General features: G+C 36.3%; 1 protein-coding gene and 1 pseudogene across 2 annotated transcripts in view; one reads left to right on the top strand and one right to left on the bottom strand.

Moving 5' to 3' along the window:
- LOC109821707 lies at positions 338 to 5,540 on the top strand (annotated as a pseudogene).
- LOC109820070 (pantothenate kinase 1-like) overlaps positions 13,395 to 26,557 on the bottom strand; it is a 32,685-nt gene continuing 19,522 nt past the window's right edge. For both annotated transcript variants that reach the window (XM_020386134.1, XM_020386135.1), the window contains 8 exons: positions 20,301 to 20,417; positions 20,129 to 20,223; positions 19,953 to 20,046; positions 18,827 to 18,952; positions 18,028 to 18,140; positions 17,740 to 17,932; positions 13,907 to 14,088; positions 13,395 to 13,753 (listed from right to left, as the gene is read on the bottom strand). In XM_020386134.1, coding sequence (XP_020241723.1) covers positions 13,936 to 14,088; positions 17,740 to 17,932; positions 18,028 to 18,140; positions 18,827 to 18,952; positions 19,953 to 20,046; positions 20,129 to 20,223; positions 20,301 to 20,417 — 891 coding nt within the window. In that variant the 3' untranslated portion in view covers positions 13,395 to 13,753; positions 13,907 to 13,935. The remainder of the gene's footprint in view (positions 13,754 to 13,906; positions 14,089 to 17,739; positions 17,933 to 18,027; positions 18,141 to 18,826; positions 18,953 to 19,952; positions 20,047 to 20,128; positions 20,224 to 20,300; positions 20,418 to 26,557) is intronic.

Raw genomic sequence — 26,557 nt, 5'->3', positions numbered from 1 at the left:
ATTAAATGACGCGACACAGAATTTATTTTAAAGGACAAATTTTCAAAACAGACTCTTTTAGGTTTTTATTTGCAAAAAACGACCTCTTTTGAAAAAATTTACAAAAACCGACCTGTTTTCAGCCCAGCGCTGAAAACAGGTCGGTTTTTATAAAAAAAGTTCCGAAACTTCACGGGACTTGAAGTCCCGTGAAGTTTAACAACTATTTTGTTAAGTTGCTAAACTTAGGTTTAAACTTTCCCGTGCATCTCTCTGCTTCAGCCATTATAGCTATCGGGCTCAAAATCAAAGCTCGCCAAAAATAATAACACATTAGAAGAAGAAAATGACCGATGTAATGAACCAAGTCGGATCCCTCTCCATCAGAATCACAGATCCACTTCCGAATCCTCCACTTCCAAGCCTTGGGATCGCCGGCGACCTCCTCCTCCGAAGCGGTGGCCACCATGGAATCTCGAGCCTCGGCGTCGAGGCGGAGGCTGTTGACCTTGAATGCCGCAGAATCAATGGAGGAGGAGGAGGAGGTTGAGAAAGGAAGCTCGTTTTCTCTTTGATGATCTCTTGCTGTTTGTGGAATTTGGGAGCTTTATAGTTCGTTTCATAAATCTCAGCTTTGTGAAGAATTTAGAGAGAGGAGAGAGAGAGAGAGAGAGTTAAAAGAGTCTAACAACGATAGCTGGGGAGTTGAGCTTAGCGAGTGCAGAACCGGGCGGCGGTGTGGTTTCCACCCACGAGGGGCGACACGGGGTGTTTGGAGGCGGAGCGGGAGGAGGGAGCAGCTGACGGAAGCGGTGGATCTTCATTGATTTTGGGTTCGGTAAACAGGGAACGAAGATGACCAAAATTGTACTGTGAAGCTTCACGGGAGTTCAACTCCCGTGAAGTTTAGCAGATTAATTAAAAGCTGCTAAGCTTCACGGGAGTTCAACTCCCGTGAAGTTTCGAAAATTTTTTAACAAAAACCGACCTGTTTTCAGCGCTGGGCTGAAAACAGGTCGGTTTTTGTAAATTTTTTCAAAAGAGGTCGTTTTTTGCAAATAAAAACCTAAAAGAGTCTGTTTTGAAAATTTGTCCTTTAAAATAAATTCTGTGTCGCGTCATTTAATACAATCCAAATAAGTGCTCACATGCCATGACATGAGGTTTCACATGCTTTCTTAACTTTGAAAATATCAGAAAAACTTCCCTCAAGTATAAGGGTTATCAAAAAACCTTCTTTTAACTTTCAGATTTTATCTAATAGAATCTCATAGCTAAATGGGGTTGTCTGATAACTCCGAAGCTTAACGGTGTGATATTTTCAAAGTTAATGGAGATTATCTGATAATCGCCCAAAGTTAAAATGGGATTTTCTAATATTTAGCACCAAATTGTTTTTAAATAATCCTTATATTTAGTTAAAATGCAAAAAGTTTTTTGGGTTAGAAATATATTTTTAAGAAAAGAGACAAAAGATGGAGATTCAGAATTCATGACTTTTTTTAATAACCTAGACCAGAATAGAGATTTAGGCTTTCTAAATAGACGATAATTGTTTTTATAGGATTTATATTCAGTTTATCTCAATAAAACTAAGGCATTGCTAAATCTTCTAAGGGGCTGTTTGGTTCGCTATTATAAGGGGTGAAAAACTCAGAAAACCCCTCCACGTCAGATTTTTAGCCCTCCACGTCAGATTTTTTGTTTCCGTCCATTTCTTTGTGCGGTTCGCTCGAATGGAAGAGGAAAAACTCTGCTGAAATCGCCGCCAACTAATATTTTTTTCCCTTTCCGATTTCCTTCCCCAACCAAGTGAAATTGATGAAAACTCTGCCACGTCAGATTTTTTTCCTTCTCTCCTTTGTTTACAAAAGTTTTTATTTTTTTTCTATGCGAACCAAACACAAGAAAAGTAAATACATTGGTTTCCCACTATTTTTTATGTGCGAACCAAAGCAAAACAGTCTATTTCTTGAAAAAGTTTGAAAAACTCAAAACTTATGTTTCTTTACATGGAATTGCATTTCTCTATATCAAGGAAACGAACCAAACAGCCCCTAAATTAAAAAAACTTCAAAAGGAGGATTTTCTAAATTCGCAGGTTCGTCCTCAACTGTTAGTGGCACTACTGGTAAATAAACAGATTTCTTATGGACAAACCTGTAATTTAAAGCCATCTAGGGTTTTCATCCCTCACTGATCTCTATAAAAGCCCTCGACATCCTTTCACCGTCATGCCCCTTCAATATCCCCTCCCCAATTTTTCTTCAGCGAAACCCTAGATTTTATTTTTAATATTCAATGAAATCCTAATATCTGAGATCGAGAAATTTCCAATGAAGAGATTTTATTGTCCGTACCATCTGAGATATCTTCTCTGATGATCATTCTTTAGCCTTTTATCTTCTGAGGGTCTCCGATCTCAATTACCATTTTCTTGATTTTCCTCCACTTTTTGAATTTTTGTATGTCAGGCTGTGATGATTTCATTAAGATACCATCAAACTCTCAAGGGAGTCTGCAAGATCCCAATGTTGATATCATTTTAACTAATCTGAGCCTTTTTTTCTTTAATATTTTCCCCCTAATTTTCATTTTATAATATTAGTGAAGGCAATAAATTAGAGTCTCTGTCACGTTTTGTTTCAATAACGTGTTCAGCGCTGTACGTTGCCAAGATCGATATCGAGCTGAGATTCTGGCGGTTGTGGTTGTTCCTCTGCCGCTTCCGCATTCAGATGCTCGGAAATTCCATATTTTTGTTTGAATTTTGCAACTCCTAATCCTGGGAGTTGAGATTTTGGTACAATGGTAGCTTTGTTTAATTGTTATTTTTAAGTAAATAAGCACCAACTTCGTAATTTGTGATCACTTGAAGCTAGCGTAATCTAATTGTCGATGATATTAGAATTACAACAATCAGAGTAGGCAGTCAAATTTTATAAATTTAATCATATTGGGTTGAGGTTGAATTAGTTTTTCTAGTTTAAATTTTAGAACTTAAATAAGTTAAATAAGAATTTGTTCAAACTCACTGCTATTTTGAAATTGCCAAGCACAGTATTTATCTATGAAGATAAATAGTTTATGCTTTATTGTAGTATATGCTTGTGGTGACTAATTTTAACAATTAAAATGCATTGGAATTCTAAGAAATTAGATATTCTACATGAGAGAGTCTGGGGGACAATCTGTATTAGTGAGGACAATTTATGACATCAAATACGCATTGAAAGGGATTCAACATCTTTGCCTGAAAGGCACATACATACTCTTGTAGAACTTAAATATTTCTAAGTTATGAAACATAGCAATTATATATATATATATATATATAATATATATTATTATATATATATTATTATATATGAAAAATATTGGTATGTTTGGTACCAAGCAGGTACCAAGTATAAATTTTGTGTTTAATTGAGGTGATACAATATTTTTTATTTATTTAAATGAGAGATCATATTCATATGAGTTGAGTACCGTATGTAGATAAATAAGTAAATGATAGAGATATCAAATCCATCCAAAGCAGGCAACAATAGCTAGCAACATTAATTAAGGATTTGATCAAATATTGTGCTGATTGATTGAGATATCAAATCCATCCAAAGAAGGAAACAAAAGCTGGTTTATTAGGCACAATCAATTTAAGGATTTGGTCAAATATTTGTGTTGATATCTTTTTATATATTTTCCTAGTTTAGATGATTATCTTTTTATATATTTTCCTAGTTTAGATGATTATCGCATTATTGCATTATTGATGTATATATATGCATGTAGCCATTTTCATCATCAGTACGAAAACAATTCTCCCATTTTCTCCCTTCTCATCATGGTATCAGAGCTCTGATCAAAAAAAAAAAAAAAAAAAAAACCAACGAAAACAATTCTCCCATTTTCTCCCTTCTCATCATGGTATCAGAGCTCTGATCAAAAAAAAAAAAAAAAAAAAAAAAAAAAAACCATCTCCACAAAATCCTTCTTTAATTTCTCAACGTCTCTTCTCTAATGGCCACTGCCACAATCAAATTATCATTCCCAATTCTCAAGAACCCACCAAACCTCTCATCAGGATCACCATCCACAACTCCATCAAACTTACGACCACTAATTACCTCTCTTGGAAACTATAGATTGAAGCGATCCTTATCGGTTATGATCTGTAAAAATTCATTGATTGCTCTCATCCGACCCCACCTGAAAAGATCATCAAAGACAATAAGGAAGAATCCAATCCTGAGCACACCACCTGGGTTCGCCAGGATAAACTGATTTTTGGCGCACTCGTCGGAACTCTGTCGCCCTCTATTATTCCTCTCATCACTCAATCTAAAACATATTACGAGTTTTGGCAGGTTCTGGCCAATACATATGCTCGACCCTCTCGAGGCCACATTAAACAAATTAAAGATCAACTCAAACAAATCACCAAGGGTGCATAAACTATATCCGATTACATGCAGTCTATCAAAACTCGTGCCGATGAACTTGCAGCTCTCGGCAAACCTTTAGACCAAGAAGATCTCATTGAAAAAATTCTCGACGGTCTTGATGATGAATATCAATCTGTTATTGATGCTGTTAATGGTCGTGAGACCACTTTATCGTTTGATGAACTCCATGAAAAACTCATCAACAAAGAGCTCACCCTGTGACAAAAGACCGGGCCATCACATTTTCCTGCCACGGCTAATCCAACATTTACCAAGAAATCTGGGCCCCCCAACAACCGTTTCTCATCATTCTCTAAAGACTGGTCAAGTTGAACAAAAACCTACTCCGGATGGGCGTGTCTCACCTCGTCCGTTTTTTGGCCGCTGCCAATGGTGTAACACCAAGGGGCATGTACTTGCTAATTGCCCTAGCTTTCGCCAAGTTCAACCAAATATACAAGCACCATCGCCCTCAGGGAATCAATGGCAACCTCGTCCCTCAAACCTATGACAACCACGTCCCAACACTCCATGGCAGCCGCGTCCATCTCAACCTTGGGCCAATGTAGCCACCGCAGATAACACCGCTAGTCCTACTTGGCTTCTCGACAGTGGTGCCTCTCATCATGTCACAGATGATCTCTAGAATCTCTCCTATCACACACCATATGATGGCACAGATGATATTTTATTATTGGTAACGTCACAGGACTCTATATCCCACACTGGTTCAACCTCTCTTACAACTCCGTCTCAATCCTTCACTTTATCTAATGTGTTATGTGTACCTGCCATGAAAAAGAATCTTATTTCAATATCCCAATTTTGTCGTACTAATAACACATCCATTGAATTCTTACAATCTTCATTTTCTGTGAAGGATCTACGCACGGGGGTAATTCTTTTGCAGGGTCCAACTAAGGATGGTGTATATGAGTGGCCGGCAGTCACCTCTTCTTCAACTTCTCCGATTCTTGCCTTTTCTAGTGTCAAAACCACCTCGTCCGCATGGCATCATAGACTAGGTCATCCATCTGCAGTTATTTTTAAGCACATTATGTCTTCCTTTAAATTAGATTGTTCCATTGATAAAACTTCTCATTGCCATTCTTGTCAGTGCAATAAAAGTTATAAATTACCATTCTCTGTTTCAACCATCTCTTCCTCATCGCCTCTTGAAATTTTATTCTCTGATGTATGGACTTCTCCTCTCTCTTCAATTGATGGTTACAAGTATTATGTTGTCTTTGTCGATCATTTCACAAAATACACCTGGCTTTATCCTCTAAGACGGAAATCACAGGTGTTTGATGTTTTCGTTCGATTCAAGGCTCTTGTTGAAAATCATTTCAAACGCAAAATTCTTACACTTTACTCTGACAATGGGGGGGAATATCAAGCTCTTACAGGTTTCCTAGCTACCAATGGCATTGCCCATCTCACTTCTCCACCTCACACGCCCGAGCACAATGGGTACTCAGAACGTCGTCACCGTCACATAGTTGAAACCGGGTTGTCTCTCCTGACTCATGCATCCATGCCCTTAACCTACTGGTCATATGCATTCTCTACTGCTGTATACCTTATCAATCGTCTTCCCACACCAACTCTTCAACTTCTTTCACCATATCATAAGCTCTTTGGTGCCCCACCCAACTACTCCAAACTTCGCAGCTTCGGCTGTCTATGCTATCCCTGGTTACGGCCCTACACGCCTCATAAACTTGCTCCACGGTCATCTCCATGTGTCTTCATCAGATATTCTCTCACCCAAAGTGCCTATCTCTGCCTTGACACGTCCACCACCCGCATATTCACGTCCTGTCATGTAAAATTTGTCGAATCTGTCTTTCCATTTACTTCCCTTCGATTTGATAATGAGTGCTCCAAGTCTGTCCCCCCCTCTGAATGGGGCCTCATGACACTGCCGGTTCTTGCTACACCATCCTCAGCTGCTAACCATGCCTCCACGTCTAACCAAAATACATCCCTACAATCCCTTACTAACCCCTCATCATCACACACTACTAATGAGCCCGCACCTACATCTACTCACTCCACTACAACTCAACCAGCTTCCCCTACCGCCACCCCTCCGCACGTTATTGTCACTCGATCCAAACACAATATCCACAAACCCATCCAAAAGCTTAATCTCTCAGCCCAACTCCACCAGAATATTGATACCCGTGAACCCACAACTGTCAACCAAGCCCTAAAAGACCCCAAATGGAGACAGGCCTTGTCCATAGAATATGATGCTCTGGTTCACAACGGTACGTGGGAATTGGTTCCTTCCCATCCCAACCAGAATTTGGTTGGCTGTAAATGGATCTTTCGCACCAAGTATTTGCCTGATGGTTCGGTTGACAAGTACAAGGCTCGCCTAGTTGCAAAGGGTTTCCACCAACATCCAGGTGTTGACTTCCATGACACATACAGCCCGGTTATCAAACCAACCACTATTCGTTTGGTCCTCAGTATTGCGGTTAGCCACGGTTGGCCTCTCCGGCAGCTTGATGTCAACAATGCCTTTCTTCAAGGCACTTTATCTGAAGATGTATTCATGGCTCAACCACAGAGTTTTATTGATCCAGATTATCCTAATCATGTATGCAAGCTTCGTAAGGCCATTTACGGTCTCAAACAAGCTCCCCGAGCTTGGTATCATGAACTTCGCAAGTTTCTTCTCACTGCCGGATTTGTGAACTCCAATGCGGACACATCTCTTTTTATATTTAATGCCAACCATACCATCATCTATTTTCTCATTTATGTGGATGATATCATTATTACAGGCAACAATACTGAGGCTACTAATCAGTTCATCCAACATCTGTCTCAACGCTTCTCACTTAAGGATCTTGGACAGTTATCCTATTTCCTTGGTGTTGAAGTATTGCCTAACAATAATGGGCTTTTTCTCTGCCAGCGCAAATACAGTATTGATCTTCTTAGTCGTTTTCGCATGACTGAGGCCAAACCTGTTACTACGCCACTGGCCACCACTCCTTCTCTCACCTTGCAACATGGCTCTGCCCTATCCAATCCCACAGAGTACCGCACCCTTGTTGGAAGCCTTCAATATCTGTCACTCACGCGGCCGGACATTGCTTACACAGTAAACAAATTATCACAGTTCACGCATCAACCGACGACGGATCATTGGCAAGCGGCCAAGCGTCTTTTACGGTATCTCTGTTGGACACTTGATCATGGTATTACTCTGCATCGCCGATCAACCACGACTCTTCACGCGTTCTCAGATGCAGACTGGGCTGGCAATAAAGATGATTATACATCCACAAGTGCTTATCTCATCTACTTTGGTCAATCCCTCATTTCTTGGAGCTCGAAGAAACAACGCACTGTTGCACGTTCCTCTACTGAAGCAGAGTATCGCTCTGTGGCTGCCACTGCAGCTGAACTTAGCTGGATATGTTCCCTACTTACTGAATTGGGTGTTACCATTCCACATCAACCAGTTATTTATTGTGACAATGTTGGTGCAACTAACCTCTGTGCCAACCCCGTTTTTCACTCTCGTATGAAGCATGTGGCTCTCGATTATCACTTCATTCGAGAACGTGTTCAAAATGGATTGCTTTGTGTTGCTCATGTCTCCTCAACTGATCAACTTGCTGATGCCCTCACTAAACCTCTCTCTCGTCAACGATTTCAACTTCTCCAGACCAAGATTGGACTTACCCGTAGGCCGTCCATCTTGCGGGGGCATGATAGAGATATCAAATCCATCCAAAGCCGGCAACAATAGCTAGCAACATCAATTAAGGATTTGATCAAATATTGTGCTGATTGATTGAGATATCAAATCCATCCAAAGAAGGAAACAAAAGCTGGTTTATTAGGCACAATCAATTTAAGGATTTGGTCAAATATTTGTGTTGATATCTTTTTATATATTTTCCTAGTTTAGATGATTCTTGCATTATTGCATTATTGATGTATATATATACATGTAACCATTTTCATCATCAGTACGAAAACAATTCTCCCATCTTCTCCCTTCTCATCAGTAAAGAGTTTTATGTCATCTTACTATTAAACATCACTCTTTGTGTTTGATGTCAAATATACTCATTTTTTTCTATAATGATATTGTTGGTCAGAATTTTTTTCTTTTTAGTAATGATGTGACATAATCTTTATTAGGTATTGAAGTATGTAGGAAAAAATATATATGGGCATCATGGTAGGTTTAACACTTATTAAAATAAAGTTATTTGTTGATCATTATGAGAAATAAACTTATCAAAATAAAAGTAAGAATGTAATATGAAAAATCAGGAAATAACTGAATTTATTATGAATTATTTGATATAAAAAAATCAAACAAAATCTATAAAAAAATCTAATTCAACATAGCAAATATAACTTCAAAATTCAAAAATTCAAACATGTAAAATAACCGGCCGGTGCACACAACTCGTATGAAAATCTTGTAATTTACAAATAATGCAAGGACCAACACTTCCTAACAATTATGTAATTTTCTAATCCATCTTAGCATTCTCTCTGTCAGAACTTGTTTTGGCCCAACTTTCTATACTAAAAGATTTTCGATTGAATCTCAATATACAAAAGAACTTTGATTGAATCTTAATTTTAAAGGGTGGCATTAGGGGCACACCCAACCACATCTCAAATCACACCCTCTCTCTCATGTGTTATAGTGTACTGGGTTTCACATGTGATTTTAAAATTTTAAAATCTCATATGAGGACCGTTGTATTGTAACATATGATAGAAGTGGTGTGGTTTGGGATGTGGTTGCGAGTGTGATCCTATTATTTTTTATTTTTAAAAGAAATTCAAATGATAATATGTTCTCTGTCACGTCAAACCACGTGAGCTTAATTTTTTAATCATAAATAATATATTTTATCTTGTTTTCTTTGGTTTTGGGACGGAAATGGTGAAAAGGTAAATAACTAATATTGAGGGGTTTTCCTCTAAGGGTTGTTTGGTTCAATTTCTATAAATTATAGAAAATGTTTTTCACCTAAAATATGATTTCTTTGTATTTCTTTAAAAAATTATAGAAAAATTTTAAGAAGTCAAAAAGTACCAAATTTTTTATTTTTTTTATTTTGCTGTTTGGTTCCAAACAAGAAAATAGCTTATAACTTTATAGAAAATTGGTATGGGACGGTTTTTGTTGATTAAATAAGGAAGGTGTCAGATTTTTGTTGATTTCCTCTCATTTTGAGAGAAAATTGTTTTTTGTAAAATTTGGTAGTTTTTGATATTTTATAGAAAATATTTTTATAAATTTTTTGTTGAACCAAACATAATTTACAGAAATTTATAGATAACTTTTAATTATAAAATTGACATTGTTAGATATTTTAAGAAAAGTTTTCTTAAAAAGTGTGCAAGGGTTGTTTGGTTGGTTTCCTAAAAATCAAAAATAGGAAATTAGGTCATGTAAAGCTTAAAAACATTATTATTTTTTATTTTCATTTTTAAAACTCACAACAACATGAAATAAAAAATTATTTTTATTTAACAACTCATTCACTTTATCAAAAAAATATTATTTTTATCCAACAATTCATTTCATATCATTCTTAAAAGGGTGTTCCTACAAGGACCCAAATATGAGACTCAATGTATGGGACATGTGAGGGTCACCATCTGGTTGCATGATGCACTGTTTATGAATAGTACATAATGCAACCGGATGGTGACACCTCACCCGTCTCATGCCTTCGGTCCTCTATTTGGGTTTGTGAGGCAATGTTCTAAAAATAAACCAAACACAAGAAATTTGTTACATCATCCAACTCATCTCATCTCATATTTAAAAATCACTCACATTATCTAATAATTCTCATTAACATTCCATTTCCACCCATTTCCTAAAAAAAACAAGGAAATTGATTTTATTAAGTGTGAGTCACATCATCCAATAATATACAAATAACTTATCCCATCTCATCTATTTTCTTATTTTTAAGAATGAACCTAACACAAGCATGAAACTATTATAGGAAATAGGTTTCTTATAACACTTTTCCTTATTTTTTAACTAATCAAACAATCATAAAACAAGTTTTCTTAAAAAATTACTTACATCATCTAATAATATGGTGACAACTCATCTCATCTTATATCTTATTCTTTGTTTTTCTTCTTTTTTTTAGCCAACCAAATAACCATAATACAAGATTTCATATTCTTTGATTTCCTATTCTTTGATTTCCCACTTTTTTTTAGGCAAACAAATAGCCCTTAAAATTTTTTCTACCACACTAACCGAACCAAACACGATAAATAAAAACTTTTGAAACCAAAAAACTGTTGTGGACTGACCGTCAAACCCAAAATTGGGTCTCCCTGGGCTCTTTAAGCAAATCAAACAGCCCCTAAAAAGAAAACAATACAATACTATGATAAACACACACTCAAATAATCTAATAATGTAATATGATAAACACTCAAAAAGGAAATTTTAAGTTGATATTTTTAGCATATTGTATTTTCATTTCACGAAACACCTCTGAACATTGGGGAGTAGTTACACAAAAACACCTCTTGAACTAGGGGGTATCTTACAGAACCCTTCTAAACTTTATTTTATCTCACATAGATTGGCAATATTTTGCAAATGCTTATAAATGAGTAGTTTTAAAGTTTAAAATTTTTTTCACTTAAAAATTTTTTAGTTTTTTATAAATTATATTAATGAGGGTTATGCGAGATAAAATAAAGTTCGGGGAGATTTGCAGGGCACCTCATATTTTAAGTGGGTTAGGTGAAATAAGCAAAGTTTGAGATAGTCATGTGCAAAAACTGTGGAAATTTAGGAGGGTTTTGTTAAATTAACCCTATATATATATATATCTTAGGCATTTAGTTTGTAACAATCAAATTCAACAAACAGACCAATTCCAGAATCAATAATCACTGAAAGAAGAATCTCAATTACGGGGCCACATATAGGTAAGAAATAGGTCATAATTTTCAATTTATCCATATTCCGTTTATCATAGTGATATTTCTCTGGAATCCGAGAGATTAGTTGAATAACTTAGTAATATCTAGAATTCGAAGGTAAATATGTAATATGGATGATTTAGAGCGTGTAGGTGCAATGAAACTCAAAAGATCGACGCATATCGTGTTTCCTGTGGGGAGTTCAAACGGATCAGTTACGAAAATGGATTTGTCTAAAGAAAAATTTCCTGGGGGACCCAAGAGGGGACATGTGAGGTGTCAACCCCTAGATGTATGATCTTCTGTTCATGAACAGTAGATCATGCACCCAGTGGTTGACCCCTTACCTGTCCCCCTATTGGGTCTCATGATTTAGGATCCGTGTAGAACAACTCTTGTCTAAAATAAACCTCGCGTATGCTTATGCCAAAATTGGAATTGGATACAAATAAATGTAGATGTAAAATTGATATCAGAGAACCAGTTGCGAAAATGGGTACTCACGTATTTATCCGATATAAAATTCTATACGAGGTAGCTTCGAGGCCTAGAATTCAGATTTTGATACGGAAGCCTAGAATTGTATTTGAACGAACGATTTCGTTCTCGGGAGTTGATTTTGTTGCCATTCGACAGATTATTCAATTTTCAAGTTATTGAACTTTGAAAGTTTTTCCTATTGGGCGTGTCAAATTGATTCAATTTCATAATTCTAAGTTTATGTAATTTGTTTGAGAGAAGAGTTTTCTTGGCGAGTGCTGTTTGTACAACGAATAGGCAAATCCCAACTTGACCCAACCGTTCTCAGCAATGCTCAATATGCTATTGTAACTCAATGATACAATTTTAAAAACATTTCAAGGGAGTGTTAAAATCCTACTCTTGCCGATTGACCAAAGGTTATCTCTTTATATTCTCCCAAAATTTTAAGGGATTTTTGTCTTTTAACCCAAAGTTTTACCATCACTTATTTAAAAACCCACCACCTCCATAAATACCCATACAGCCAAGACTTATTCATAAATCTAACTGGCAATATACTTTCAAACTTTATAATGTATTTTCTAAAAAATTCTAAAATTCAGATTTTCCTTTCTTCCCGAAATAGACCCATCGCATATCTCTTTTTCTCTGTTCTTTAGTTTCACAAAACGAGCTTTGCTACAGGGACCCAAAATATGGGACCAATAAAGGGGACAAGTGAGGTGTCCCCCTCCTATTGGATAATGAGTTGGCCATCATTAATGATGGCCAACTCATTATCCAATAGGAGGGGAACACCTCACTTGTCCTCTTTATTGGTTCCATATTTTGGGTCCTTAAAAAATTTTTCTCACAAAACACTGAACTCACAGAACCAATCCTCAAATTCTAGGTGTAGTTAATCCCCGAAACTCACCAAAACAGATCAAACTATAGCACTTTATACGAAAACATAGCTCTTTAGGAGAAAAGAATAACACCTTATATAAAAGCTTAATAGCCATCTACGATTAAATTGTATCTCTTTATTGGTATAATATAACTCTTTATTAGTTCTGGGACTAGAGAAAAGATATATTTAATGATTGTAAATAGAAATCATATGAAAACCAAATATAATGTCTTTTATGAAGAGAAATATCAATAAGAGGAAAGAGTTTTGTAAAGAGAGACTAGATATTAATCGAGGGAAAGAGAGATTTTGAAGATGAAGATGTTTAAAATTGCAGTTTTGGACGTAAAGAGAACAGCCTGCGAAAAATAAATTTATTCCACCATTTACAAGAAGAGAGGAAAGGGCTATTTTGGAAAAAAAAAAATCTTGAGAGAGACAATATACAGTTTGAAGGTATAGATTGGATTTAAAAATAAATCGTATTGGGTGCTTTGTGAGCGTTTGTGTGTTTACAAAGTGAGTGGGTTATTAAATAAGTAAAGATAAAACTTTAATTAAAAGACAAAACCCCCTTTTTAACAATAGGTTCGCACAAGAGCGTATGATTACCAATGATTGAATTGAATAAGTCATCCTATAAAGAGTTGATAATTATATAAATAGACGAGTACTTTGGCAGCACAATGCTATATTAGTTCTTACACTTCTGGACTCCAAAAATGCTATATTAGTTCTTACACTTCTGGACTCCGGATGATATTATTTTCTAACTTAGCTAGAGATGTCATTCGAGAATCACATGACAACAAAAATGGTCATGTAAGTGGCTACACTTATATTACACAAGGTATATCCGCAGCTAACCATGCAGCATGTCCGTGCAAAATAAATAGAGAACAAACTTACAAGCCACTTACCAAAAGTTTCCAACTTTGAGCTTGGCCCTTTAAATGCGTCGAAGCTTTCGGTACACTCGTTCCCAAACGCCAAGCTAACCGTAGATTATGACACAAAAATAGGCAAAAAAAAAAAAAGTAAAAAATAATATTTTCAGACATAAAGGTGTACGACGCAGAAACCAGTTCATTTACCAATGAGTGCACAAGATAATTAGAAACAATAAAAGAAATGAGAGCAGTGTCACCTTCTTCATGTAGCCAACTCATCATCAGATCAACGATTTTGTGAGCTAATGATCAGCTGCAGCTTTTCTAGTCTAGCTTTGAGCTCAGATTTTTCTTGCTCCAATCTTTCTACTTCAGCCCTGAGCTCTGCATTGCTGTGTTTCAAGCTTTCTATTTCACCTCTTAGGTTTGTTTCATCATCCTGCAGCAGAAATAACAAGGCTCATAAATAATGGTCTAGGTATTTTGTGAACATGAAAAGTACTAACTGAACTATTTACAGACTTTATTACATCCCCATTTTATTTTAGGGTCTGTTTGTGAAAGGGGGTTCCATGCTAATACTTCTGTCAACGCCAAATTCACATGTCAACTGTTTGTTTTGAGGGAAGAGTTTGTGGGGGGAAAGTTGCGAACTGGATCCCACACTCAACATCCATCCTAACAATAAGTATGGAAAGTTCGGGATTTGAAGATAGCTGATTTTGTCAGGTTTCCAAAACTAAAATCTATAATCCAAAGCCTTAGCATTTCAAGCACCTGAATAAAGATATAATGCATACTTTTAAGTTACTCTCTAAGCATGATATGGTATTCCAGTGGTCATTCCATGTTATTATTTAGAGATTATCTATAAATTTCTTACTCAGGTGCTTTTGATTTTACAAAGGACAAAATAAGAGAGAAAATTTTATACTCTGGTAGGTGGTCTCTAAACATAAAGCCATCACAACTTCAAACCCTTCACATGCTTTTTGGCGAGTCTCTTTTCTGTTTTACGAATAACTAAAAGTTGGACTAACATCTTAAGGTTGTAACATTGCCAGTGAAGAGTGAGTAGTCAAGCAAAGTCAGTATAAAAGACCATTTTGTGGTTGTGAGTCTAATTGTGTGCAATGCAGGAGCCAGATTATATGCTATTTATTGGAAGTATATTCTTGAGCACAAAGCTCGTTACTTTCAAATGACTAAAGATAATGGCATAATGCTCTTGACCGTCAACTTAGAGATCGAACCCACTTTGTATTACCCTAGCAATAATAATGTCAACAATACTTCACAATACTCCATCATAATCTTGTTCAAGGATATGATTCATAGAATAGGTCTTTTGTCATTCTCTCTCAATAATGTTTGTAATCCAAACAAACCAATTATGATCCAATGACTGAAAGATAAAACTCTAATTAGAGCACAAACACCACAGTGCAGAGCGAAGCCTATATCCTTCTGTGACAAATCAAAATTCATAAAGAGACTTTAATTCTGTGTAACTACTAACACCTTTTCCAGCCTAGCTAACCAACTGTGGCAGCACTTTCGTTATATTCTAATGAAATGGGTTTTAATGCCATAAATTTGTCAGTGGCAAGCTTGAAAGCAATCAAAAGAATGGTAACATTTGGATTTTGCTAAGAGGATTTTGATGAGCGTTGTTAGTAAATACACCTAAGTATGATAGAGGTTTGGTGTTTGTTTTGGACATGTTGAAAATATTGTTCTCCTATATCCAGGGAGGATGAGGATTTATTCAATTTGTTATTCAAGAATGAAAGGAAACAGAACGAACATGAGGACATTGGTTGTTATTGGAAATAGTTTCTCAAAATAATCTTAATTAACGAAAAACAGAAATAGAATCATAGACCAAGGTGAATTATCAGTCGATATCGGTAGGCATCTCCATACTGAATTGGATTTTAAACATGTCAATCATACCCATCCAATAGCAACTGATACTATCACTAGTGGCTCAGGGAACTAATACAGATCAATATAGAGCAATAGCAACTTAGACCAGGGCACCTGAGGTTTCAACTTTCAAGTATCAGAAGTTGATTTGATAGTGTTATCTATGTCTTCTTATCTTATCTCATATATTAAAACAAAACATTGAGACACATCGTGGCAACTATCTTATCTTATATGTTAAACCAAAACATTGAGAAACACTGTAGAAAATACAGCACAATTTTTAATTTTCATCACAACTGCATGCTAACTGACATTTAATTACTCATCCTCTTGCCAAATAATAACCAACTATTTCAAATGTATAAAGTTCAAAATATGTGAACAATGCCATGTCCATTTAATGCCATTGGTCCTTTGGAGTTTGCACCCCCCCCAGTTGAAGATATTTTCCCCCAATAATTGAAGATATCAACATCAACTTTTCAAAATCAAAATTCCCTCTTATAAACCATTCCCCCTCCAAAAAATATGTGCTCTATTAAAGCTCTCTCTACCTCCATTAAAGCTCTCTTATGTATTCGGCATCTACAAGAAATTTTACAACAGTTGTTAGCAAGGTTAGTTCTTCATATTTATTTCCTCTTTATTACATTCTCTTCATCTACATTCTCTAATTATTTGATTCTTTTGATTTCATCTTACAGGGGCAGACAGCTTCAATTGTTCCATTCAGTGCTCACCTGTATTTAACTATGGTAATATATGGTTGAAACCAATCTTGGTGTTAATTAAGAAGACAACTTTAGTGGCTATTTAACTATACACACTGGATTTGTTGGCAGATTAACACTACAATAACAATGATATTTATCTGTTCGTTTCTAGGTATGCACTTAAACCGGAAAGAAGAAATAAATTGATTTTGCTGCTAAACATTAACAGATAGTTTATGGTTTATAAATAAATCATACTAACCAAAAAGCAGGACATGAAAAAATAAAGCAAGATTATTTCACATATCAACTTTACATCCAATAATATTTTCAGCCTGAAAATTTTTCATTGCATACATCCATTCATTTCACATATCAATTTTACCTTCAAAAAATTTTTTATTTGCACGCAGCCATTCAGTAACCAAACCTTCTCATCGTCATCATAACCACCACATACATCAGAATTTATTCAGGCACAACATAGTTAAAAAGAGAACAGGAAATGGTGGAGGAATTTTGGGTTTTTTTGGGAGCTGAAATTACAGTCAAGGACATCTACATCTTATGTGCTTATGTTAAAATTTTTACGGGTAGTATACCAATATAATTATGTACGTTGTTGACTATGTGTTTAAAAAAATATTTAGACAATGACAAATTTTGATTATTGTAAAAGTTTGGAAATTGGAAAAAAAATTTCACTTGCTCATTGACAATAGTAAGCAAATATTGTTATCACATCAATTATTATATATTACTACTTGAGGAAAAAAATTTAAATTAAAGATGAAAGAGTGGATATGTGGAGGTGGGGGGAGAAAGGGAAGTGAAAGGTTAATTACAAAAAGAGGATAATTTAATAAAAACTATATAAAAGTGGAGAAGAATATTAAGAGCCTGTACCCAAAATACTAGTACTGGAAAAAGATAAAGAAAGCAATAAATGAATGGAAAGCTTGTGATTAAATTGATTTATTCCATAGGCTGTAACTCTAATCCAAAACTTTTCGATCCCTGAAACATCCATTACAAATATCAAAACCAATGCAAATCAAAACAGAGCCAATACCAAAATTTCAAATCTTGACATGACAGCTAATAAATTATACAGAACTCTAAAATTGAACAAATTCAAATTGTTACGGAAGAAAGATTTGTAATTTTGTAGATATGCCATAAGTAAATAAGTCCTAGCTATACATAGCAATATCAAAAGAAAACCCCTCAAAAACATTTATGCATTCTAGTCGACAGTTAGAGAAGTGCATCAATTAGTTCTTGCATAATGACGAAACTAAGATGATAACAATAACTTTCCTGATTTAAAAACAAAGACGACTCTTGTGCAAGTTGTCTATTTGAAAGAACAAAAACAAATCAGAAGCAAAGGACATTTTGGTTTATCTCAATGTTAATAATCATGAAACAAATTAGATACTGACCTTCCCATGAAAATGTTCCTGAGGTGATGACTGGCTCTTCCCTCCCATATACGGTGCAGATAGCAGCACTTCTTTCATGAATTCATGTGCTGCCACATCATTGATCCCCATGTTCTCATAACTCCAAAATGCACCAAGAGTACCCATAAATCCTTCATGGCATAAAAATGTTGTTTGTATTTGATCTTTGGACCTGAAACACGTTGCAATAAAAACACAAGTAAAATGAGAACAGAAAATTATTTAGAAAGGTGAAGACCAAAGGGAAAAGATTATTCAGATTATTACCAATACTTCAGTGAACGAGAAATCTTGTCCATTGTCTTAGCATGACCACATATGTATGAACCTCGGAAAAATATCCTTTTGAGTCCAGAGAGTTTTGACACAAAGTACGAAATCTGTATCGCATAAAATTTCTGAGAACATGTATATCAGTTAAAGATTAAAAAAAATATGTGCCAAAGATTTGGTAGGGTTGACAATGTTTATGACCTAGTTAGGCTTGCAGGTGTATGGTGAATCAAACCTATACCAAATACAATAGCAAGGGGGATAATACTCGAGGTTTTATGTGGATAGAATGGTTATGACAAGAAATGATAGGAATGGTCGAGAATTGCTTGGCAAACTTATTATTAGCTCCCATAAAAGAATGACAGATACTTTTGACTTAAAATATCATCTAATCAGCTACTTTATCTCATTCTGAAGATAACTCAAGCTCAAATAGACCATGATGTTTAAAAGTCGTCATATTAACGGATAATAGCTTCAGATAACGATATAATGGGCCCAGAAATTCCAAGGTATGGGAAGAGACGAATGAGATTTAATAAAGCCCCAGAAATTCCAAGGTATATCCTTATTTAAGCAGTTCATATAGCTTTGTGTTCAACCTGAGCACATATATAATAAAAAAAAGAAGTAAATTTCTACATAGGAGCAGCAAGTATGAGGATTACTTGATTTAAGATATCAACTACAACAATATTTAAATAAACCAGAGACCTACACGAAATTATTATCCATGAACAGAATACACTACACAATTATTTCCTGATGAAACAAGAAAGATCTCCAATACCTGTCCAATGTTGTATGTGAAAGCATTCAAGAGAGCTGCGGCCAGATCCTCTATTTTGTAATCTGAAAGCTTGTTTGATGATACCTTTCCAAAGCTAGAAGCGGTAGTCGATGCTGGAAGTCCATGCTATGATGAATAAAACAAACAAGATATTGTTACTTAACCTATAGAGAAACAATGAAAGCTCAGAGCTGTATAAGCTTATCTGGCCATGATAATGTGCATATAGCTATCCAACAGATGCTGCAATTTCTATGATCATTGAATTGCTAAACCTATACTCTGTAAAAAGCACTGCAGTACACAGTCAAGATAAGACTTGAGCATGGCATGGTTTTTTACAGGGAACCATCCCTAACTAGGCCCAATTTCATGTTACCACCTTTATACCTGAGTTTCCAAGTACCACCCTTATGTGTCATTCCGTCTACATATAACCCCCCACGCTCACTTCCGTCTAATTTCTCCATTAAAACTAATTAAAAAAAATCAATTATACCCTTTGTTTGACGTGCAAAAGAAAATTAAATGCAAAACAGTTTTGTTCAATTTCCCGTTAATATTAATGAAACACCAATTTCTTGAATTTCCCCCTTGGTTCTTGCTTTCATGTTGGGCCACATCCCTTTGAAAATGGGCATGTGTTTAGCATGTGCATGAGTAAATCTGCCAAACAACATTTTCATAAATGGAAAAAATTGAATGGAAGTGGAATAGGTGGTTATATGTTGACAGGATGGCACGTGAGGGTGGAATTTTGAAACTCGGGTAATTAAAGGGGGTAACATAAAATGGGGCCTAATTTTGGGTGGTTCTATGAATCAGAGTAATATAAAATTAATCTTGATACAGGATTTCCTGTCCACAACAAACCTTTACCATGCATTAGTTTGTTCGATTTTTGAATCTCTTTTTATCTTTAAGTTAGTTAAAGATGTTCTCACTCGCTCTCATGTATAATAGAAGATCATCATTTGAGATCTCCATTCCTATTAATCAAAATTTGCAGGAGGTACAATTAATTCCTACAGATATATATTTTCGTTGTTATATTAACCAATACAATATTATTTTAGAGAGTAAAAGTATGTATACATTCAACTAATTAAAATATATATATATATACCTTCAGGTAACCGTGCCCCCCATAGATATCACCAACTGTCAGGTCCACTGATAAATTATTTCCCCTCTGACTCAACTCTAAGAACTCATCATAACTAAAGCAAGAAACTCTTGTGAGGGTTTCAGAGCAAAACATATTTGTTATTGAACAAGATCTCTTGTTAGAAACAGTAATACCTCGTACATCCAGTCAAAAGTCTTGCAAGGCCAAGTATGGTACCACCACCTAAATGTGTCCCAATGATGCGCTCAAACTTCCCTTTCCCAATCACCTGTTTACATAGGAAAGAAGTATATGCATAAGCACATACAACCAGTAAACGGAAGTAATAAATGGTCTGAAGATTACCTCAATCAAACTGACACCTGAGCCAATATTAACAAGAAGATATGGGAATATGTTGCTATCGTTAAGGTCACTAGTAAATTTTGCATCTATAGGTGTAGAATCTTTATGAGAAGATTCCTGCAAATTGAACAACAAAAAGTCAAGAGCAATATATTTTTAACATACAGGTAGATGAACTTAATGAATTGGAATGCTAAAAGTATCTAAATCATACATAAAAGCGTCAATGATTGATCAGTATAGTCTACAGGAATATTGTGCAGTTGGATTGCTCACAAGGCTCTGCCATGTAAAACTTAGGAAGCAGATTTTACAGTTAAAAGGTGTTGAAATTAGTTATTCAAAGTTAGGAGTTAATTGTAATTTACTCTAGTTAGTATTTTATTTAGTTAGAGAGAAGATCATGCGTGATCCTCTTCATGATTCTTTCCTATTTTGTGGGAACAGAATCAATTAGTTCCTTTTCTGTTTTTATTCCCTAGTTAACAATATATATGTAATTCTTTCCTCAGAATAAAATAAGAAAGAGTTTTCTCAATTTCTTCATGGTATCAGAGCGATTCTATGAACCCTAGCAGCGCCGCCCACCCTATTCTCTCCACCACCTCTTCATCCGACTGAATCCTTCCCATTCTTCACCTCTCATCGTTTCTAAGATGACGAAATATGGAATGACTTCTTCGCAAACATCCATCACGTCGTCTGATACTACATCACCGTCGGGAGGAAATATGGAGACTACACATCTTGGTGGACCTAATTCTTCGCCTATTCTGATCACTAGTCATAAACTGAATGGCCACAACTTTCTTCAGTGGTCTCAATCAGTTATGATGTTCATCTGTGGAAAGGGCAAAGATGATTATCTCACGGGTGAGGCAACTATGCCTGCTACATCAGATCCTGGCTACAGGAAATGGAAAACAGAAAATAATATGATCATGTCATGGCTCATCAACTCCATGAACAATGACATTTCTCTGAGGTCAGACGTGAAGAAAGTAGAAAGAAAGTGATGATGGGGCCATCAGAATCAACACTAGATGCATCTGCTCTTGCTGCTCGTGGATCCAACAACACAATCCCGGGTGAGACTCGGAAAAAGGGGGAGAGACCTTGGTGCGATCACTGTCATAAACTCGATCACTATAAGGAGACATGCTGGAAGATTCATGGCAAGCCTGCTGACTGGAAATCGAAACCTAGGAATGACCGAGATAGTCGTGCACATGTGGCATCCAGCACAGCTATTCAGAGCCCATCCGAACCCAGTCCATTCAGCAAGGAACAAATAGAAATTCTTCAGCAATTGTTCATTCAAGCAACACTGAATTCTTCTAATGCAGGGACTAGTTTAATAGCTCAGAAGGAGTCCCATTCTGCTCCCACAGCCACTAAAGGTGTTAGCAGACCCTGGATTGTTGATATCGGAGCCTCAGACCATATGACAGGAGATGCCTCACTGTTCCATAATTATAGAACCAGCAACGACAACTCCTCAGTGCGAATTGCTAATGGCTCACACTCCAAAATTGCAGGAACAGGTTCTATACAACTCTCAAAAGAGTTACATCTCACCTCTGTACTTCATGTACCTGACTTAGATTGCAATTTACTCTCAATAAGCAAGTTGACTCGTGATCTCAACTGTATAACTAAATTCTATCCAAATCTGTGTATTTTGCAGGACTTGGATTCCGGGAAGATGATTGGCAGTGCTGAACTGTGTAATGGGCTCTATCTTCTCAAATGTCCTCCTTTCAATTCCTATTTAAGAGCAAATTGTGTCAAAAGTCTCTCAGCTTGTTCTTTTAATTCCATTTCCAGTTTGAGTGTCAATAACAATAGTGAAATTGTTTTGTTACATTATCGATTGGGTTATCCGAGTTTCATGTATCTTGCTAAACTTTTTCCCAAGTTATTTATCAATAAAAATCCTTCTTCTTTTCTATCCGAGTTTCATGTATCTTGCTAAACTTTTTCCCAAGTTATTTATCAATAAAAATCCTTCTTCTTTTCATTGTGAAATTTGTCAATTTGCTAAAACTTTTTCCCAAGTTATTTATCAATAAAAATCCTTCTTCTTTTCATTGTGAAATTTGTCAATTTGCTAAATACACTCGACATTCTTATACACGTCTTGAATATAAGCCTTCAAACCCGTTCTCTTTAATTCACATTGATGTGTGGGGTCCTTCTCGAATCAAAAATATTTCAGGGGCCCGTTGGTTTGTTTCGTTTGTTGATGATCATTCACGTCTTACTTGGGTATTTCTTATGAAAGAAAAATCTGAGGTTGGTCAAATCTTTCAAAGTTTCAACACCATGATCCAAAATCAATTCAAGACCAAAATCCAAGTTCTCAAAACTGACAATGCAAAAGAATATTTCACAGGCAATCTCAACTCATAAGTCATATCTCCTCGAACAAGGTATCATTCACATCAGTTCGTGTGTTGAAACTCCTCAACAAAATGGGGTTGTCGAACGCAAGAACAAACATCTCCTCGAGGTTGCTCACTGTCTCATGTTCTCCTCCAATGTACCAAAATTTTTCTGGGGTGAAGCTATTCTTACCGCTACCTATCTCATAAACAGAATGCCATCTCGAATTCTGGGGTTCCATTGTCCTCATCAAGTATTTCTTGATTTCTTTCCTCACTCCAGGTTTGTTTCTCCTGATTTGCCTCCAAAAATATTCGGTTGTACTTCCTTTGTACATATCCACTCGCAACACAGAAGCAAACTTGATCCTAGGGCTCTAAAATGTATTTTCTTAGGATATGCTCCTCATCAAAAAGGTTACAAATGCTACTCCCCACATACAAGAAAGGTATACGTATCCATGGATGTCACATTCTTTGAAAAACTGCCCTTCTATCCCAAACCTGCAATTCAGGGGGAGAGTGAGAGTGAATGTCAGTTTTGGGAAAATTTATCAGAGCCCTCACAGCATTCACAAAATTCTACAAATCAGTTCCAAGCGCAACAGACAAAACCTCCTTCCAATACCTCTCAGTCACCTCGTTTGCCATCATCACTTGAGCCTTCAGAGTCCTCTCCAGCACAAATTCCACCTCAAATTCCCATTTTCCCTCAGCTCGCTCATGAAAACCTCAAAGTCTACCGAAGAAGACAAAATAGACAGGAAATAGAGCAAGCAACACAGCCACCAATCCAAAATTCTGAACCGGATTCATGTCCTCCTGAAGAGACTACATGTATGGATAGTGTTGTCCCTGATGAGCCAATGATTCCATTCATTCATGACTTAAACAAGTCTATTGCAGAAAGGAAAGGAGTACGGAAGTGCACTAGTCATCCAATTGCCAATTATATATCATATGATGGCTTATCTTCATCATACAAAGCATTTATTTCTTCCTTGGACAGTATACAGGTTCCTAACAATATACATGAAGCTCTCAATCATCCGGGTTGGAAGAAAGCTGTTCAAGAGGAAATAGATGCCCTCGAGAAGAATGAAACACGGATTCTCACTGACCTTCCAACAGGAAAACGACTAGTTGGGTGCAAGTGGATATTCACAGTTAAGTATAAGGCAGATGGGAGTGTTGAGAGACTCAAAGCTCGGCTTGTAGCTAAAGGATTCACGCAATCATATGGGATTGACTACCAAGAAACATTTGCTCCAGTGGCAAAACTCAACACCATTAGAATTCTACTCTCTTTGGCTGTCAATCATGATTGGAATTTATACCAACTGGATATAAAAAATGCCTTTCTCAATGGAGATCTCGAAGAAGTATACATGGAAATTCCCCCAGGACTTGAATGGAATCTCACCGGACACAAGGTGTGCCAGCTTAAAAAGTCGTCGTATGGTCTAAAACAATCTCCTCGAGCATGGTTTGACAAGTTTGCAAAGGCTGTTATGAGGTTCGGCTATGTTCAGTGTCAGGCAGACCATACGTTATTCATTCGGACATCACCAACCAGGAAGATTGCACTCTTGATAGTATATGTTGATGACATTATACTTTCGGGAGATGATGAGGAAGAACTACACAGATTGAAGGATCGTCTAGCCCAAGAGTTTGAAGTCAAAGATTTGGGGAGTCTCAAATACTTCCTTGGGATGGAGGTGGCTAGATCTCGAAAGGGGATTGTTGTTTCCCAACGAAAGTACACTCTGGACTTACTGAAGGAGACTGGTATGCTTGGTTGCAAACCTGTTGATACACCGATGGATCCCTACAAGAAGATTGGCTTAGAAAAAGATAGCACTCCAGTCGACAGGGGGAGATATCATAGGCTAGTTGGAAGACTGATATACCTTTCACATACTCGACCTGATCTTGGTTTTGCTGTTAGCGTTGTCAGCCAATTCATGCACAGTCCAACAGAAGAGCACATAATGCAGTCTACAGAATACTGAAATATCTAAAAATGACTCCTGGGAAGGGATTATTTTTCAAAAAAATCAGAAAACCGAAGCATTGAAATTTATTCAGATGTTGATTGGGCAAGAGACATTTCAGATAGGAGGTCTCCTTCAGCTTATTGTTCCTTTGTCTGGGGAAACCTAGTGACTTGGAGAAGTAAGAAACAATCAGTTGTTGCTAGGAGCAGTGCCGAAGCAGAATTCAGAGCATTAGCTCATGGAATTTGCGAAGGAATCTGGATAAGAAGACTTCTTAGTGAACTTGGTATGAGCAATCCTTCATCCATTCAAATGATGTGTGACAATCAAGCTGCAATTAGCATTGCTAGGAACCCAGTTCATCATGATCGTACCAAGCATGTCGAGATTGATAGACACTTCATTTCCGAGAAGATCACCGGTGCAGTCGTGCAACTGAATTACACTCCTACGCACCAACAGATCGCAGACATCCTCACCAAAGCATTGCCACGTCCTAACTTTGAAGATTTGAGTAGCAAGCTGGGGTTGTATGATTTATATACACCAGCTTGAGGGGGAGTGTTGAAATTAGTTATTCAAAGTTAGGAGTTAATTGTAATTTACTCTAGTTAGTATTTTATTTAGTTAGAGAGAAGATCATGCGTGATCCTCTTCATGATTCTTTCCTATTTTGTGGGAACAGAATCAATTAGTTCCTTTTCTGTTTTTATTCCCTAGTTAACAATATATATGTAATTCTTTCCTCAGAATAAAATAAGAAAGAGTTTTCTCAATTTCAAAGAGTTTTCTCAGTTTCTTCAAAAGGCTCTGCAGTATAAGGGCCATAAAGCTTCAATGCCATACAACTTCTTGATCCCGTCAATCATAAATTGTTTCTTATGATTGAAAGGTTCAAAACATTCAAGTACACCTTATAATGCCCGACTCCTGACCAACAATGTAAGGTTCGAAACATTCAAGTACACTTATAGTGCCTGACTCCTGACCAACAATGTATCATGCCACGTTCAGGGTTCTTTAATTGGTGATGATAGTACTTCCTCTAAAGTGCCCATTTGATCATCCCACTTATTGTTAAAATATCCCTGACATAGCTAACATATTTGCAGATACAACCTGTTATAAGGCTTGCCACAAAAAAATATAGTGTCAATATCTGGCAATTTTTGGCCGATATATCTCCGATATAGCAGATATATTACCATATATGTTGGCCGATATGTCCTTTTATATGACTTGTTGCAAAAAAATATACCACTTTAGCAATTATTGGATGATATATCATTATTTCCCTGATATAAGTGACATTTTGGCCTCAAAAAAATTGGGCGAGATGTTGCATTATCGTTTTGGAATTTCATTTGTTTTAAAAGATTGCTCAGTGATCCTAAACATATATTTATATTTTTTTGTATGCTTAGAGTTCATTAAGCATGTTTAGATTACATTTTAGGAAACTATATTATATATGCACATTGCCAAATATGGCATTCTGATATAACCTATATATCGGAACCCCGATATCCGCAATATGATATAAATTTTGGTCGTCGGCAGTTCCCCAACATTCCAGATTTCTCAAGACTTACTTTTCAATACCCTAAAATACGTAGAACAAATTGCACTGGAACAGATAAATGCCACAAGTGCAGCATATGCTGAATCTTTGACTTGCATGATCTTTTCAACTTTCTGATTTCTGTCAGTTGTTGCAATATTAGTATTAGTTAGGGACTTATTTGTAAGTTGTGTAGGGGCCTATATAAAACCCAAGAGATCTCATAATGAATTAGGGTTTCTTCATATATTTCAACTTGGTATCAGAGCCTCCTCTAAACCCTAGCCGCCGCCCCCCCCCCCCCCTTCACCC

This window comes from Asparagus officinalis, chromosome 8 (assembly GCF_001876935.1).
Source record: "Asparagus officinalis chromosome 8, Aspof.V1, whole genome shotgun sequence".
NCBI lineage: Eukaryota > Viridiplantae > Streptophyta > Magnoliopsida > Asparagales > Asparagaceae > Asparagus > Asparagus officinalis.
This window is presented reverse-complemented; position numbering and strand designations above follow the sequence as displayed.